The sequence below is a fragment of the Colias philodice genome, chromosome 13, assembly GCF_061535455.1.
Source record: "Colias philodice isolate Cphi_HAF_F1 chromosome 13, ilColPhil1 Martin Lab GWU primary, whole genome shotgun sequence".
In the NCBI taxonomy this organism is placed as follows: Eukaryota; Metazoa; Arthropoda; class Insecta; order Lepidoptera; family Pieridae; genus Colias; species Colias philodice.
Window position 1 is genome coordinate 7,884,816 of NC_143098.1, and position 18,728 is coordinate 7,903,543.

General features: G+C 33.9%; 1 protein-coding gene, 1 long non-coding RNA gene and 1 pseudogene across 4 annotated transcripts; 2 read left to right on the plus strand and 1 right to left on the minus strand.

The window, feature by feature from the left end:
- Window positions 1-201: 201 nt before the first annotated feature.
- Window positions 202-18,309, minus strand: LOC149483511 (uncharacterized). 2 transcript variants are annotated; one of them, XM_089702578.1, is made up of 3 exons: window positions 18,133-18,309; window positions 17,176-17,402; window positions 202-276 (listed from the first exon to the last, which is right to left on the minus strand). In XM_089702578.1, exon 2 carries the CDS (start codon window positions 17,398-17,400, stop codon window positions 17,176-17,178), a length of 225 nt encoding a protein of 74 aa, XP_089558704.1. In that variant the 5' UTR covers window positions 17,401-17,402; window positions 18,133-18,309; the 3' UTR covers window positions 202-276. The 2 variants fall into 2 exon arrangements, with proteins under 2 accessions (XP_089558704.1, XP_089558703.1); XM_089702577.1 differs by lacking the exon at window positions 202-276 and adding an exon at window positions 16,467-16,541 and having other exon boundaries at window positions 18,133-18,308.
- LOC149483512 (uncharacterized) lies at window positions 783-17,394 on the plus strand. Its single transcript, XR_016316498.1, has 2 exons — window positions 783-910; window positions 17,146-17,394. It is a non-coding gene; the product is annotated as an uncharacterized LOC149483512 (long non-coding RNA).
- On the plus strand, window positions 8,796-13,109 carry LOC149483513 (multidrug resistance protein homolog 65 pseudogene; annotated as a pseudogene). Its single transcript, XR_016316522.1, has 4 exons — window positions 8,796-9,053; window positions 10,491-10,737; window positions 11,012-11,218; window positions 13,020-13,109. The product of XR_016316522.1 is annotated as a multidrug resistance protein homolog 65 pseudogene (transcript).
- Window positions 18,310-18,728: the final 419 nt, after the last annotated feature.

The window sequence follows — 18,728 nt, forward strand, 5'->3', positions numbered from 1 at the left end:
AACAAAATGATACAATAAAAGTACAGGATGTAGGTAATCACAGTATTACAATATTGTAATAACTAATACTGTGCTGTAATTTTGTTAGTTATTTCAATTAACGAGCGCGCGTGGCAAATGAATTTATATTGCACAATATAATATTCATTTCAGGGTAGGTACATTAATTCCTTCGTATAGGAGTAAATAAAACACGTGGGCCTGGATCGCATATTTCATTTGAAAATAGGTACATGGTCAGGATTACCGACTACATATAAGTTCAAAATGGCCAACCTGAAACAAAAAGAATAGTGTTAAACAAAAATCATAAGTTTATAATAAAGCAGAATACCTTACCTACTTACTCACTTTTAATAATTTTCTTATGTTTGTCTAATTCTAACATCTATACTAATGTTATAAAGCTGAGGAGTTTGTTTGTTTGAACGCGCTAATCTCGGGAACTACTACTTTCCCGATTTGAAAAATTCTTTCGGTGTTAGATAGCCCATTTATCGAGGAAGGTGTGGGGACTCAACAGGAGTGGAGCCACGGGGGTGAAACCGCGCGGAGCAGCTATACTAAAGGATATAACAACAGGAGTCGCTAGTGTATAATCCCTGATGATTGCCATTGGCCATTGATTAAAAATTTGTAGGTATATATTTAAATGTTGAAATAAAAAATAAATTGTATGTAACTAATCCATCTATAAAAAAATCAATTAAGTACATATGTACCTATGTTCGTTATTCTCAATAAATCTCGAGAACGGCTGGGCCAATTTAGCTGATAAATAATTAAAATATGGGTATTGGAGAATTTTCAGATATACTAAACTACCAACTTGACAGATTTCATAAACTTGTTTCATTATACACAACAAAACAGAAAATATAATATTGTTTCACTTCGAGTAAATCCGAAGGTCAGTAATACCATAAATTATGCAACCATGGCGGCCGCAGTCAGCTTGGATATAATGCTTTCAGAAACCAAATTGCCATAATACGACTGAGCGCCTGCAGCGACCGAACCGGCCGCTATGCCAGCGTTGCCGAAGCCCAACATGGGCGCTACTAGACATGCGCAAAACAGTACGTCAAATAGTAATGCAACATCACGCATCTCTTCCACGGAAGTGATATTACTCCGTAACATCACACATTACCCGATCGATTTTTAATGAAATGATGACATTAATAATATTATAATGTTTATATCTGAGGTTTATATTATATTAAAGGTGATATGTGAAGTATTACAGATCATATTGAAAAATAGCAATAATAACTGCAATACTTATTAGTTATTACATATCGTAAAATTACAATTTAAGTAAATATTTAAAAAATGTAGTTGATTTTCCTTCATACTTGGCCACGTACTTTATGTTGTTTGTTAATAATTATAATGAACGCAAGCAAATGTAAAACAAAATAAAAAAAAGTGAGTGATGCGAGTGATGTTTGTAACTGATGCGTAATGCGTGATGTTGCATTACGTGTCAAAGTGATGTTACTTTTGTACTATTACACGCATTACCTACCCATGTCTAGGCGCTACCCAAGCGGTCGCCAGACCACATGTGGCGTATATAGCCACGCCACCGATAACGTTCACAGCTATTGCCTCAAGAAGCCGCCCCATTTCTGGAAGAAAACAATATTATAATCATGGAACTATATATACTACGTATGGAACCCACACTCCCTAAGAAAAAGTAAAGTCAAAAAATTTGACCTTGAATCTTATCGTTTCCCCTCCGTCTCTTTCTAGTTACGGTGAGTCATAATATATATCGACGATGAAGTGTCAATATATGCTAACTACAAAAACTACATTTTTCAGTAGACGAAAAAAACGTTTTATTTCTTTTTCGTTACTGTTTTTAATTCTTATTTTAGCTAACGTTCATTATAAAAGGATATTAGATATCATGGAATCATTTATTAAATGTAACTTCACAGCTTTTTAAAAAAACATGGAGATATTAGATATTGCTTGTAATTGTATTTAAACAGGAAGCCGTATTTTTTAGATACAATTTATTGCCAATATACTTAGAAGAAATTGTTCTAAAGATTACAACATTTTTTTATTTTAATATTAGGTTTTTGTATCAATACTATAGTAAAATGTTGATTTAAAATCCTGTCACTACACGTGATTATGCTCGAAGATAGTGATTTGAATATAAAACATTATTTCAATTTGTTCAACTTCATATTATGGACGAGATGTTCTTGCTGCTTTGGTTATAGTAGCATAATCACTTGTAACGTAAATTTCTTTGTTCTTAAGTTGGCGTTCAAGTCAAGAAATATAAGATACAGCTAGATGAACACACGTCAGAGCACAACAGCGTCGAAAATTTACTCATCTTCACGGACGGGTCCAAGACTGAAAATGGCACGGGTGCTGGGGTCTTCTCTGAGTAATACGGTGTCTGACCCCATAATACAGTCTTTCAGGCTGAATGCCTAGGACTTCTACTTGCAGCTTCAGCCATAATCAAAAGGAATGTAACAATTTTTCGATTCGGATCCTATCGGATAGCAAAGCAGCACTCATGGCAATCAAAACCCATGAAATCACTGCAGGGTTAATTCTAGAGTGTCACCTAGCCCTAACTAGGGTATGTGATCTGGGAAATTCCCTAGTACTACAATGAATAAAAGGACACAGTAACTCACGAGGAAACGATGCTGCTGACATATTAGCCAGAAGGGCATCTGAAACACCGGTCATGGGACCTTTTCCCATTATACCGCTACCTGCAAGCTGGATCCGGCGGATGATTACCCAGCTCACTAGCACTGCACAAAAAGCAGAATGTTCAAGCAGATCTGATTGCAAGCATGCCAGAGAAGCCCTAACAAACATTGACTCTAGACTTGCACGTCAGATTTTCAACCTACGCACTCTGCGTAACTACGTGTAATAACAGGGACCCTCACAGGGCACGGCCCCTTCGACAAACATCTCTTTAATTTAGGGATCACAGCATGCATGGCGTCCGAGGAAAAGGCAGCCCACGTCATCATGGAATGTACGGGGGCTGCAGAGTACAGGGCAAGACACCTGGGGTCTCCCGGGTCCCTCCCTGAAGCCTTCGGCAGCCCTTCCAAGCTGCTTGGCTTCATGTGCTCGGGTGGTTTCAGTTTTAGCTGGTTTCCCCCACCTCCCTCTCTCACGCAAAATAGGCGCTTGACCTCGAGTTGCGGAGAAATGCCCGTATATTATTATAAGTTGGCGTTCAATGGTGCTATGAGCTGAATCGCATTCCATTTGTGTGTGACCGGGTTCTAAAAACTTTTGAGTTATGGTAATATTATACTTTTAACTAAAATATAATAGTGCTTTCGACATAACTGCGTTGCGATTTTGGTAAGTGCATCCGTCAGAAAATATAATAATAGGCAGCTGTTGGCTAACACAATGCTTTACCAGGTAATTAATTACAAACGAAACAAAAGTGCTAGACGTCAGGTCAGCAGCTGTTTCGTCAAACCAGTAACATGTACAATGCTTAGTAATTTAATTGACTCTACGAACAATTTGTTGGTATCTTTACGCGCATAATGCGATGGTAGTTTTGGAAAAGCATCAAAAAACTCATCAAGAATGGCAATTTTTCGATGGTTTGTTGAGTTTGATGGAGAAGCACGTGTTAGGATACTTTCTTCTTGGTTTGAAAGCATGCCAAACTCACCACTTTTAACCCAGGAATAAACTGTAAATGAGCCCAAGGAAAGCGTGCTTAAAAACATAGAGCGGACGCGTCAGGGTATACTTAGAATATATTGCCAGCAAAAATGACGCAACTTTTGTTATAAGGTATTGCTACACTTTAATATTTGCTCAAATTGACTGTTTACAGAGAAATGACCTTTATGGGCCTATGTATTACTCTATTTTAAGTACGAAAATGCAATAAAACGAAAATCGCTAAAATGTTAGTTAGGAGGTATTGATACTTCATCGTCGATATAGTATGTCTATATTTCCGTGGGGTGAGTATAAATGTAAAAAATTCAGGATATTAAGGAAAAAAATAACGGATACATCAATTTTATTCGTATTAAAATTTTACTATAATACTAGATTTTGCCCGCGACTTCGTCCTCGTTGAAGTCATAAAACATAAAATCCCATTTATCCCGTGGGGATTTCGGAATAGCCTTTCTAAGTGCACCTTTAGGATACTCTAGATATACAGAGTGTGCCAAATTTCATGTCTTTAGGTCCAGTGATTTTAGGCTGTGCGTTGTCTGTCAGTCACTAAGTAACGGGAGAGTTTTATATTTATTGATTGATTGATGGTTGATGATTTACGGCGGAAATAAATTACGTAATTGCATTTATTATTCTAATATAGTTACTGTAGAATTTTTGCAAATAGATAAAAAATAGATGTTCAAGTATTTAACATTGGAAAATTGTAATGTTCCTTTCAGCGTTTTTTCATGTTTGCGTCTTCCGTCTTGCATCTTCAGAACACAGGACCGCTATAAATTATGACAACATTTTGCTGTATAATTTGGCGTTACGTCCAGTCATTTGAGGAATTAATGAAGTAAAATATCAATGTGTTTTTATAATATTTATTTATCATTACAATGCCAACTGCCTTTACAAATTTGCAAATTATAAGATAATAACAATAAAAAGTAACGAAATCGGTTCACTGAAAATATTTTTATCATTCCATACCCTTAAGTATTTAAATAGTTTTAAGAGTACTTGAAATATGAGATCGTGGTCTAGCGCTTCCCTATCATACAATAAAAAACAAAATATAATATATTCAGGGTGTAATCGTTAAGTGTGCACAGGTGATTATTCCGTAACTATTGCAGGTATCAAAAAACTTTAAACTGATATCGATATGATACTGATATGATACTTTACCTAATGAGTAAAATAACAATAATAACTTTTTTTAAATATAACAAGAAATATCTAAAAATGTAACTTTAAACCCTCCCATACATTTTATTTCCCGTAACGTATATATTACGTTCCCACTGCTGGGACATGGCCTCCTATGAGGTTACAGCCACATCCACCACACTGGCCAAGTGCGGGTTTAAAATGAATGTTGCATATCTTCACTTTTTCAAAACAGGATATTTTTAATTCTACTATATTTAGCCATGTATTACGTTCCGCTAGATTGGACGGAAACCTGTAAAGAGAAAAGAAGATTATTTGCAAAATATAAAAAAAAAAATGTCATTTAGATACAGATAACACAAAATTTGTGCTGTTGTCTTGTGCTTCTATTTCAGTAGGTACCATATATGTATGTACTTTGAGTTTTTGATTTTACAATATATCATTATATAAAAGTAGTAAACAACGTTTTTATACCATTAACTTTCACGCCAATTGAACTAACTCAAGTGGAGAAAGACTTCTCCTCATATAAAATACCATACCGAAATATATGTACACAATTTTATAAAGTATGGACACCCTAGTCTAATATTTATTACAATCATGAAACATTTAATAATAAGCAAATAACGATGTTAAATGGAAAAAACCTAATCAAAATTAACATTATAATCACAACTTCGATCTATTATTCCAGATTTAACAACAATTAAAGTAGAAATATTACTAAACTACAATTTTACATGAAGCGTAGTTTATGCATGGTTTTTTGTACTTACGAATGAAATATAATATCACATCCTGGATGCCATTCACTTTTGCAACCGCGCACAATATATTTACAACCATTTCTATTAATTTTGGCTCAGAATAATTCCAAAATACAAGAACAAACTCACGAAATGAACATAAACATCCGCCATTTTGCAGTAAACATTATTTGACACCTAGAATTGGGGCTGCCGCGCAACGATTTTCATAACATAATTCAAAATATGGGAAAAAAATTATGAGCGTGTTCGATAAGCAGTCCATTTTAAAAGTTGTAAACCTTTGTTATTTCAATGGAAAAGCAAACCTGCATGAATCTCGTTTAAATTTCATTTTTTTAGCGGATTTTATTAATGATTTATGTCATATAGACTATTATTACTGACAGTTGATTTTTTAATGCACGTCAATAGGGGAAAAATTTACAATCACGCTGGCTACCCTATGGGGTAAACAGGGGTTACTTGCGGTCATTCTATCAGTTTTTTATTTATTCTTAGGAGTTTGGGTTCCAGTATATAATTATAAATAAATAAATATTTCAGGACAATTTTCACACACGGCACGATCTGATCCCATACTAAGCTTTCGCTTGTGTTATGGAAACCAGATGGCTGATAAACATACATATATAATTTTAAATAAATACTTATATAGGTAGATAATTAATTTACGTATTTAATAAGTAGGTATCTAATGATTCAAAATTTCAAAGCAGAAACAAACTTTTTTTTTCATAATCCTTTTAATTAAACAAAATAAGTTATATTTTAACTTACACGGCAGAATGCATTTGAATGTTTTTTTTTGTTTGAAGCGTTCGTTTTTACTACCAAAAATTTAAGAACTGTGAAAAAATACATAATATATAATATTTTGTATAATAATTCATAAATAATAATACCTAGGTACCTATACCTATACACAAAAGTCTACCCAAGCGGAGGGGCGGCTTATTAGACAACTATACAAAATGAATAATAATAAAGGAAAATTTAATAAGAGGCGTGATTTATTTTATGTTATTATTATTTTAGTAAGAACAATGAATAGCAATGCACATACCCGGCGTCTTCCCAAATAACATTGAATTTATTCTAAAATTAAATTTTAATGAATAATAGTCCGGGATACATCGCCCATTTTTGCAAGTGATTACTATCAAGCTAATTTTTCGTGAGTAGCTTTATTTTGATGAGATGCCCAATAATTTCATGTACGAAACTCTCGATTGTGGTAGCTTACAGAGGTAACAAGGATAAAAATTTTTGATTTGACGGTTCTCAAATATTTATTACGCAATTTGTAGGACAATATGTCTGTTGAATTATATAAGTATTAAATAAGTGAAAATAAAAAAATCAGCTGGTTAGTAATCATTTATGATGACTTCGTTATCGATACACATTGGAAAGGGGGACTCTTTGATCAAACCATAGATTTTGTAGGACAAATATTTTTTCGAATAATTTAGATAATTATCTTGAGATTGAACAAAAAAAACATTCAATTAGTACCTAATTAATATTTGAGAACCATCAAATCAAAATATTTTATCCTTGTTTCCTCTGGTAGCTACCTACCACAATCGAGAGTTTCGTACATGAAATTATTGGGCATCTCATCAAAATAAAGCTACTCACGAAAAATTAGCTTGATAGTAATCACTTGCAAAAATGGGCGATGTATCCCGGACTATAAAGTCATTAATTAATTAACAAACGTATGTACCTATAATATTCGTACTCAAAATTAGATGTAATTACCTATAAACGTTGGAAGAAGGTCCCTCGAGACACAACACCGACGGGTGCACGACTCTTAAGTCTTACTGAAGAATTTGATTCTGTTGGCAGGCGGCAGCTGGCTGCCTAGCTATGCACGAAACGCAGTTATATTGGTTAACGAATCAATATCTCGCATGCACTCATACTTGAACAGTCACTGTACGAGTGTTACCAGATGCGAAATTTTTGCCTGCAATACAGTACCTATCATCTTTAAAAATAATCAAATTAGAGTGTTTGTAATAGGTACCTAACCCTATTTTCTAAATGCTTATAAATTATTAATGTATGTAAGTATGTACAATGGTATATATATACCAAAATAACATTTATTCAATTTTTAACCTACTTCAAAAAATTACAGGTTCTATCAATTTGACTGTATTTTTTTTGGATTTGTTATGTTGTTGCATTGATTTTCACGGGACGTTCACTAGTCACGACTAAGTCACGGGCACAGCTAGTATGCAATAAAACTAATAAAATATTTTCCTATAATGGAAGTTTTCAAAAATATAGATTCCTGCAATTGAATAAATTGTCTCGTTTTCGTACTTGTTCCTTTTTCATAAACATCTAAATATCTGCAAAATCTAGACAGGGTCGATGTTACATTTAAATGTAAGTATTTCAAGGTACAAGAGTGCATAAATGGGTAATTTATTGCGTGTGTTTATAATTTATGTTAAAATTATAGTAAAAAATATTTACAAGATACGTAGTACTTAGGTACGTAATTTTTTGTTTTCCACGGTTTGCCTATATTTTGGCAAATACCAAAATTCTGGTATCCCAGTTGAGTATCATTGATTATTTTGTCTATAGACAATTTATTCCTTTATGTTCTTTTAACATTAGGGGAAGCCCCGAACAAAGTTATAAATGTATATTTGCGCCATCTCTTGTTGAATTGAATTGACAAGTTAAAAACATGATCTAATATCATAATATAAACAATTTTAGATACAGAAGAGTTTATTTGATAAATTTGCATTATGTCACCATTATATTACAATTATTTATCTTCAACTTTAAATTTTTACTGATAATTATTGTTAGTACTACTAGCATATTGCATATATTAATATATCTGTTAGTACTTAATAGTTAATATGCACATATGGATATATTATGATGTAATTATTAAAAAGGTGTATAATTATTATTAGAATTGAAAAAAAAAGGTAATTTTCGTTATCAAAACACGTATTTGGTACATTTAATAAATTACATAATTGTTAATTTTGTACCCATTTTTAATCCAACGCCATCTATTGGTAAGTACTTTAATTACAGCGGCTAAATAAAATACGTTGGTGATAAAAATACGATAGTGCAATACTTTACCTACAGATAAACGGCAGGCCGGTTGGCTTAATAGAGACTCCGCCTTCGAAGAATTTGAATCGCCAGAGGTCGTGGGTTCGATTCCCACCCAGGGCAAATATTTGTGTGACGAACATCGATGTTTCCTCTATGACTGAGAGTTAATTATCTATCTAAGAGTATAGTTATTTAAATTATATAATATGTATGTTTATCAGCCAAACAAAACAAAAGCGAAAACAGCGAAAAGCTTAGTATGGGATCATCGTCCCGTGTGTGAAAAATGTAAGTACTAAAATATTTTATTTATCAAAGTCTCATTACTAGCATTCTTTCTGTGTGAAAATGGTTTCCACATTTAAAAGATAAAGATATAAGAAGAAAAAATATTTAAAATATTAAAATAAAGTTTAATAAAATCAATTGTAGGTAATGAAGAAAAGTCTTTAAATTGTTAATCCTACTTGTAAATGCATACTGACGTAAATGTAAATTTAATCATTCTCATTATTTATCTGAAAAAATCCCTTTACTCAGGTAGGTAAACGCAGCTCGTTTCTAAGTAACTCGAAGAAGGAAGGGGAGATAATATTATGTAAATAATTTAAGCAGTAGGTATAAATAAAATACATAATATGTAAAATATGTATTCAAGCCATATTCAAGCCGCGGACGATAAATCAAGAAATTTCAGTTGTTCAGAAGATATATAAATAAAAAATGGGGTGGCACCATACATTGTCACAAATCAAATAGAATTTTACTAATTCATAAATGTAGGTCTTATACTGATATATCGTAGCACTAGGTTTCCGCCCGCGGCTTCGCCCGCGTTTTCAAAGAAAAACCCGTTCCCGTGGGATTTCTGGGATAAAACCTATCCTATGTGTTAATCCAAGTTACCCTCTATATGTGTGCTTAATTTCATTGTAATCGGTTCAGTAGTATTTGCGTGAAAGAGTAACAAACATCCATACATACAAACTTTCGCCTTTATAATATCTAGTACTAGCGGTCCGCCCCGGCTTCGCCCGTGGTACTTATTTATGTTTTCTCTATATAAGAACCATCCTGGTACTTCAAGGAATATAATAAAAAAAGAATTATCGAAATCGGTCCACCCGTTCTCGAGTTATGCGCTTACTAACACATTTTGCGATTCATTTTTATATTATAGACTAGCTTCCGCCCGCGACTCCGTCCGCGCGGATGTCGGTGTTCGCGTGGATGGTTTATTTCTCCATTAACTCTGACAATAACATCTTATTAATATCTATTGGACCCAAATTCAGAAAAACGTGAGTACTTTTTAAATAATAAAGTTAATAAAATAAAAGATCGGGTTTAGTGCTATTTTTTTAATAATAAATCAAACAATAATAATAATGTTTTAAAAATGGTAAAAAATATTAAGGAATAATTAATAATTTAAAATGATAATATAATAAGTAAATAATATTAATAATTTTTTTATTTAATTTTATCCATTCTATTATCAAAATCTTCAAAATCAATTTAGCGGTTCTGAAAATATATCGTAACATTACTAATACATTCGCATTCATATATTAGAAAGTGTATCATACAAAACACACCACAAACTTATTTATAATACATTTTTAAAAGAGTTGTAATTTTAAAGTTAAATAAATAATTTGTTAAAATATAGTTCTTCTAGTAAACTTTATATCGAGTACAGCGTTGGTCACTGTGGTTGGTCAGGTCACATCACTACGATCACGTGGCGGCAGTGAGGCGCGCGAGCGAGCCTGCGCGTGTCCGCCTCCCACCTACCCTTCACCCCCGCAATGCTAGATTTATTTTCATAAAAATAAGTATAACAATCGACTTACTGATGAAATGTGATAGTGGATTCCAATTTTGTTATTTTCTAGTATCGTTTTTGCAAGTACTAGTTGCTTGATTACAACTGTTGATGAGATACTACAATCCTGATCAGGGATGCATTGTGAGTTTTTATGCATTGTGAGTTTTATTTTAGTCAGGGTTGTATCCGCGGACAAACCCTCTTTTCTTTTATTCAACCATTAATAATACCTATGTTGATTTTGTTAAAAAATGTTAAATATTGACCCTGACTATTTTCATTCCAAATATCAGCAAAATCGAGCGCACTGCGCAACAGAATGATTTTTATAGTAAAAATATTAGAATTGGTTCAATTTAATATAGCTTGGATGACAAGTTGTAGTATCTGATGAATAAAATACTTTTAATGCTAGATGTTAGATGGAACACCGCTACCGCAGTTGCGTATGGACCAAATTAGAGATTGCATTGGGCTTGTGTCTCAAGAACCAACTCTGTTTGACCGCTCTCTAAGAGACAATATAGCGTATGGCGCAATTTCCAAGAACATCAGCCAGCAAGAGATTGTGGACGCCGCACGAATGGCCAATATTCACGAATTTATTATATCTTTGCCGAAGGTATTTTTCAATTATTATTACTCAATAACATTGATTAATGTTAATATGAATAGTTTTCTCTGTCCGCTCCATAATGACGTGAGTGTTAGACGGCTTTTGTAGGTATGCAACATAGCATTCCATCACAAGGAATCATCAATTTGCTTGTTAAAATGTAGGCATCTGAAATTTAGATTTTAGTGCATCTGCCACATACCTTCTTTAACACTGGTCAACAATGATTTTGTTGCCCTGGATGTGAAAGTGGTTTCGAATAATTTAATGCATATTATATATGAAAAATGAAAATGAAAAATATATTTATTTCATACACACAATTTTCAAAAACAGAAAGTGGATGAGTCCTCCTAGTAAGTTTACAAAAACCTGTGTCAGGAGGACCCGCTCTTCCTTAACTAAAGTTTACAAATATAATACGTGTGCAGATGTATGTGTATAAGTGTTTGAATGTGTGTGTGTGTGTGTGTGTGTGTGGTGTGTGTGTGTGTGTGTGTGTATAAAACTATTAATGGTTTTGGTAGATTGGCTCTAGTTTTTTTTTAATCCTTATTTTCTTATTGGACTATAAAACGCAGCATGAAATAGTAGGTATATTTGTTTAATATCATTTATTTATTACAAAGTTTTACTAATTGTTTTGTTTTAGTTTTTGAAAAATTAAAATGGATATAAAAATATAGAAAAATCATTAAAACTTATGAAATAGTACAAGAAAATACATTTTATAAGCTTCTCTTCTATAGTTATTTAGGGGACAATGACCATCAGCAACCTGCCATCAGTTGACGATCCCATCTACCCTGATACCTTTATTCCATAATTTTTAGTTCTTTTTGGATGCGTTCTTCCTGTTTCTTACAGAAATTTCCCAGATTTACTGGAAATATATCCAGGAGACTGTGGGGAAAGTGTAGCTTTATGTTCGTATTCGCTCATAAAATATTGAGTTTTTCGATATCTGTTGCACAATTTCTATATAATTTGGTGCTTTAAATTTACCTTAAATTTACCAATACTATGCCTCTCCATAATTCACATTTAGCATAAGTTAATAATTTTGTTAATTTTTCATCTTTTATCAATTTTCGACACGTCCGTCCTGTAGGGCCGTCGGGTACCTATTCTTCTTATACTTCTAGATTCCCTCAAAGGCCTAAATTCCCATATTTATTAATTGTTCCCAATGCATTTGCTTTGTCTTATCCCATTAATAAAAACATCAAGGAAATTTGGTGTATCCACTTTGCTGACCATTGTGCTACTCGGTTTCTTCAACTCAATACAAACCGAACAATTGTTGTTCATAAAAATGATTTTTTTAGAGAAACTACTAGTTATTCTCATATTCTACGGTCAGTTTTATAGAATAAAGGTTATGTCTGAGCGAAGAAATGTGCAGAAAACGTAATTCACCAAAAAAATAAACACTTGTTAGTAACCCGTATTCTAAAGAGCCGTAAGAAAATTAAATATATGAAAATCCACATTAAAAAAAAAACTAGAGCCAATTGAATAATTTTAATGATTACATTCGCAAACTGGGTAGTTGAATTATATAAATCTGTAGAAATATCCAGGGCAACAAAAAAAAATGTTTTTTTGTTGAGCAGTGTTATAGATACTACATATATCAGTTACTTGCTCTGTGGTACTATATTTGATTTTAATTGCTCTTTAATAACACTATGCATTATTAACTGGCTTCTATCATATTATAGGCTACGAAATTAATGGAAGTGGTGAATAGGTTTCCTTTTAAATAGTGTCTATTTGATTTTTTTTCAAGTCATCTAATTTTTAGGGATATGAAACATACATAGGATCCAAAGGCATTCAATTGTCCGGGGGTCAGAAGCAAAGGGTTGCTATAGCTCGAGCGGTTATACGTTAATGATCTAAGGTTATACGCCATCCGAAGATACTACTTTTGGATGAAGCTACGAGCGCTCTGGACACGGAGAGCGAAAAGGTTAATACCAGTATTATATTTTAAGAATACTGCACTAGACTCTAGCTCTTATAGATTTCTTGCCCACACAGTAAAATTAATGTACTCGCATGAAGTTATTTATTTATCTAGTCACTAGTATCATTGCTAGTGTATTAAAGTTAACACGGCTAATGTTTGGTAGATGTTAACATCTATATGATCTTTTTTTTTCTATATTCTGGTTAGGAATGCTCTGTAGGCACAGAAAAGATGTTACTATATTACGCTAGTCTTTTGTTGTAAATAAACTTGTTGCATAGGTATATTGTATCGATCGAATACATATTTTGAAGTGAAACTTCTTTAAGTGCGCTGGCCGCTGAGGTCGCGTCATGGCATGGAGCATCGACCACACAACCACAGTGGTTGTGTGGTCGATGGCATGGAGTAAGGCGACGGTTTTGCAATCGTTGAATCTTGCCAAAGAAGTTTCACTTCTGACACGCTCTTTTTTTGTTCTTTCGTGTATCGATTGTCGCTTGCCAACAAATATAATAGGTGTTAAAGGAAGCACTTTGAGTGCAGGTGGTACAAGAAGCGCTGGACGCGGCGAAGGCGGGGCGCACGTGCGTGATGATCGCGCACCGGCTGAGCACCGTGCGCGACGCCGACCGCATCTGCGTGCTGCACGCCGGCCGCGTCGCCGAGAGCGGCTCGCACGACCGCCTGCTCGCGCTCAAGGGACTCTACTACGATATGATGCGCAAATAATGTGCTAATCTGTGGTGCTAATGCTAAATATTGTCGATAAATGAAATAAAACTGTATGTTTATTGGTTACTTGGTGTTTTTTTGGTCGAATTTTATAAATCCTATACAATCTTCAATCTCTATCTCTAAACCAATAATAATTAGCACTAGCTTTACCTTTTGTAAAATATTATCTACATGACAGGTTATTCACATAGTCACATACCTAAGTACTACATTATAATATGTAGGTACTAGGTGTCCCTTCGTCCAGCATACTCACCATGGAATCCTGATATTTCATGAATGTCAAAAAACTGTTCTGAAATAGTGCTAAATAGTGCCCAAAGGAAAAAAATAGTGCTCTTGTACTTGCGAAGTTATAGCCATAGTTCGATGAGTATGCTGGACGAAGGTTTCGCCCAGCATACTCACCTCCGTCCGGAGAATCTGTATACGCTTCAAACATAATTCATACTTCAAAAAATAGTTCCCAAATAGTGCCAAACGGTGCCCAAAAAGAAAAAACAGTGCTCGAATAACTTCGGAGTTACAGGCTTCGTTCAGTGAGTATGCTGGGCGTAGGTTCTACGCCCAGCATACTCACCTCAGTGCGCGAATATCGAACGAGCTATAGGTACAATTTACGTCTCAAAAAATTGTGCTTGAAATAGTGCCCAATATCAGTCCAATTTTTGCTTGACTTTTGACCTAGAAAACCATTAAATTTGATTGTAAACTTCTACATACATTACATTGAGTACAGTCGAATACAATATTATTAACTTTCTTTCTAACAATTTTTGTCTTGTGTAAATTATTAATTGTCTATGTAAGGGAGTATTTACTTTAGAATCGCAATATTATTAATTACACATTATTTTAATAATACTTTATAATAATATGATTAAGCCTTCGCGCGTCGCATGGGACCCCGGTAGCTAGGAACAATGATTTTATATATTTTGTCTAGATCACGGCGCTTGAAGGATTAAGATATCAAATGAAGTAAATCATGCATGAAAAATAAAATTGCTGTTATTAATGCTTACATTACAACTGACAAAATTATTCAAAATAATCATTTTCCGGATCAAGGACGGTACCACAACGTTTACGGAATTGACCTGTATTCCTCATGTGATAAAGTTCAATATAGTGTGGCAGCAATGGATGCACGTACGGTCAATAGGTATGGGGCTTACGACGCGCGGCGCCCGCGACGCAAATGAATATGTTTATGTTTAAATACTAGATGGCGCTGCCCTAACATCTTACGATTATTAGACAAGACTGATCTGTATTTTGAAGGTGATAAGGGTCCATTTTGTGTCACAAAGCAATCGAAACGAACAAGCGCTTCTCAGTTTCTTTGTTTGTTTACTTCGTCGCACATCATTATAATAACGCCGGCTTTTGAGTTTGACTACATAGTGGGTTGCAAAACCAAACATTGTGTTGGTGATGTCATTATTTACCTATATAAAATTGTGTATCTAGTACGTAATCAATATAGGAGCTGCACCCAAATCAGTAAGTATATTTCAATTTATAAAGTTTAATATTTTTGTCCAAAAACATGTGTCGACGACTGTACCCCATTTTACGTTAGTATGTAGAAGTTTACATTAAAATTTAATGGTTTTCTAAGTCAAAAGTCAAGCAAAAATTGGACTGATATTGGGCACTATTTCAAGCACAATTTTTTGAGACGTAAATTATACCTATAGCTCGTTCGATATTCGCGCACTGAGGTGAGTATGCTGGGCGTAGAACCTACGCCCAGCATACTCACTGAACGAAGCCTATAACTCCGAAGTTATTCGAGCACTGTTTTTTCTTTTTGGGCACCGTTTGGCACTATTTGGGAACTATTTTTTGAAGTATGAATTATGTTTGAAGCGTATACAGATTCTCCGGACGGAGGTGAGTATGCTGGGCGAAACCTTCGTCCAGCATACTCATCGAACTATGGCTATAACTTCGCAAGTACAAGAGCACTATTTTTTTCCTTTGGGCACTATTTAGCACTATTTCAGAACAGTTTTTTGACATTCATGAAATATCAGGATTCCATGGTGAGTATGCTGGACGAAGGGACACGGTACTAGGTACATGTAATTTGTTGGGATTATTACTAAATGATTGTTACTTTATTAAAAAAAAAATACTTAAAGTTAAATTGAGAAACTCCTTTTTTTCGAGTCAGTTTAAAATAGATAACCGAAGGTATTTCTTTGTATTTTTTTAGCCAATTAGTAAAGACTAAAGATATTATAGTTTTCCCCTCATTTGATTTATCAATTTTGAAACAGACATTTCATCGATAACCAATACGGTATAAATTATAATCTATAACAATCACAGAACAGTAAAAACAAAATGATACAATAAAAGTACAGGATGTAGGTAATCACAGTATTACAATATTGTAATACTGTGCTGTAATTTTGTTAGTTATTTCAATTAACGAGCGCGCGTGGCAAATGAATTTATCTTGCATAATATAATATTCATTTCAGGGTAGGTACATTAACCTTCGTATAGGAGTAAATAAAACACGTGGGCCTGGATCGCATATTTTATTTCAAAATAGGTACATGGTCAGGATTACCGACTACATATAAGTTCAAAATGGCCAATCTGAAACAAAAAGAATAGTGTTAAACAAAAATCATAAGTTTATAATTAAGCAGAATACCTTACCTACTTACTCACTTTTAATAATTTTCTTATGTTTGTCTAATTCTAACATCTATACTAATGTTATAAAATTGAGGAGTTTGTTTGTTTGAACGCGCTAATCTCGGGAACTACTACTGGCCCGATTTGAAAAATTCTTTCGGTGTTAGATAGCCCATTTATCGAGGAAGGTGTGGGGACTCAACAGGAGTGGAGCCACGGGGGTGAAACCGCGCGGAGCAGCTATACTAAAGGATATAACAACAGGAGTCGCTAGTGTATAATCCCTGATGATTGCCATTGATTATTTGTACTTAGGTATCTATTTAAATTTTGAAATAAAAAATAAATTGTATGTAACTAATCCATCTATAAAAAAATCAATTAAGTACATATACATATATATAATTCGTTAGTGTCAATAAATCTCGAGAACGGCTGGGCCAATTTAGCTGATAAATAATTAAAATATGGGTATTGGAGAATTTTCAGATATACTAAACTACCAACTTGACAGATTTAATAAACTTGTTTCAAAATTGTTTCACTTCGAGTAAATCCAAAGGTCAGTAATACCACAAATTATACAAATTACCTAAGGAGTAGGTGCAACCATGGCGGCCGCAGTCAGCTTGGATATAATGCTTCCTGCGACCAAATTGCCGTAGTACGACTGGGCCCCTGCAGCGACCGAACCGGCCGCTATGCCAGCGTTGCCGAAGCCCAACATGGGCGCTACCCAAGCGGTCGCCAGACCACCTGTGGCGTATATAGCCGCGCCACCGACAACGTTCACAGCTATTGCCGCAAGAAGCCCCATTTCTGGAAGAAAACAATATTGTAAATAAATAAATATTTCAGTACAATTTTCACACACGGCACGATCTGATCCCATACTAAGTTTTCGCTTGTGTTATGGAAACCAGATGGCTGATAAACATACATATATAATTTTAAATAAATACTTAAATAGATAATTAATTTAAGTATTTAATAAGACGTATCTAATGATTCAAAATTTCAAAGCAAAAACAAACTTTTTTTTTCATAATCCTTTTAATATAAACAAAAGAAAGTATTTTAACTTAAAACAGGCTTAAACTTACACGGCAGAATGCATTTGAATGTTTTTTTTTTGTTTGAAGCGTTCGTTTTTACTACCAAAAATTTAAGAACTGTGAAAAATATAATATTTTGTATAATAGTTTGTATAATTCATAAATAATAATACCTAGGTACCTATACCTATACTGTGCCTATACACAAAAGTCTACCCAAGTGGAGGGGCGGCTTATTAGACAACTATACAAAATGAATAATAATAAAGGGAAATTTAATAATAGGCGTGATTTATTTTATGTTATTATTATTTTAGTAAGAACAATGAATAGCAATACACACACCCGGCGTCTTCGCAAATAACATTAAATTTATTCTAAAATTAAATTTTAATGAATAAAGTCATTAATTAATTAACAAACGTATGTACTTATAATATTCGTACTCAAAATTAGTTATTAGATACAATATTATATTATTAAGATGTAATTACCTTTAGGTATACGTTGTTAATCCTTGGAAGAAGGTCCCTCGAGACACAACACCGACGGGTGCACGACTCACTGAAGAATTTGATTCTGTTGGCAGGCGGCAGCTGGCTGCCTAGCAGCTAGCTATGCACGAATGACGAAACGCAGTTATATTCGATAACGAATCCGGAATCATTATCTCGCATGCACTCACTTGAACAGTCACTGTACGAGTGTTACCAGATGCGAAATTTTTGCCTGCAATGTATCATCTTTAAAAATAATCAAATTAGAGTGTTTGTAATAGGTACCTAACCTTATTTTCTAAATGCTTATAAATTATTAATGTATGTTAGTATGTACAATGGTATATATACCAAAATAACATTTATACAATTTTTAACCTACTTCAAAAAATTAAAGGTTCTATCAATTCGACTGTATTTTTTTGGATTTGTTATGTTGTTGCCATGGACGTATAAAAAAAGACGGACGGTATATCGCCTAAACATTGAGTGAAGCCTAGTAATGGCGGCGAAACATCCATGTGTGTGTGCCATGTTGCCATGGCAACAGCTGTCCTGTTGACAATGGCGGCTGTATTTTTTTCTATAAATTT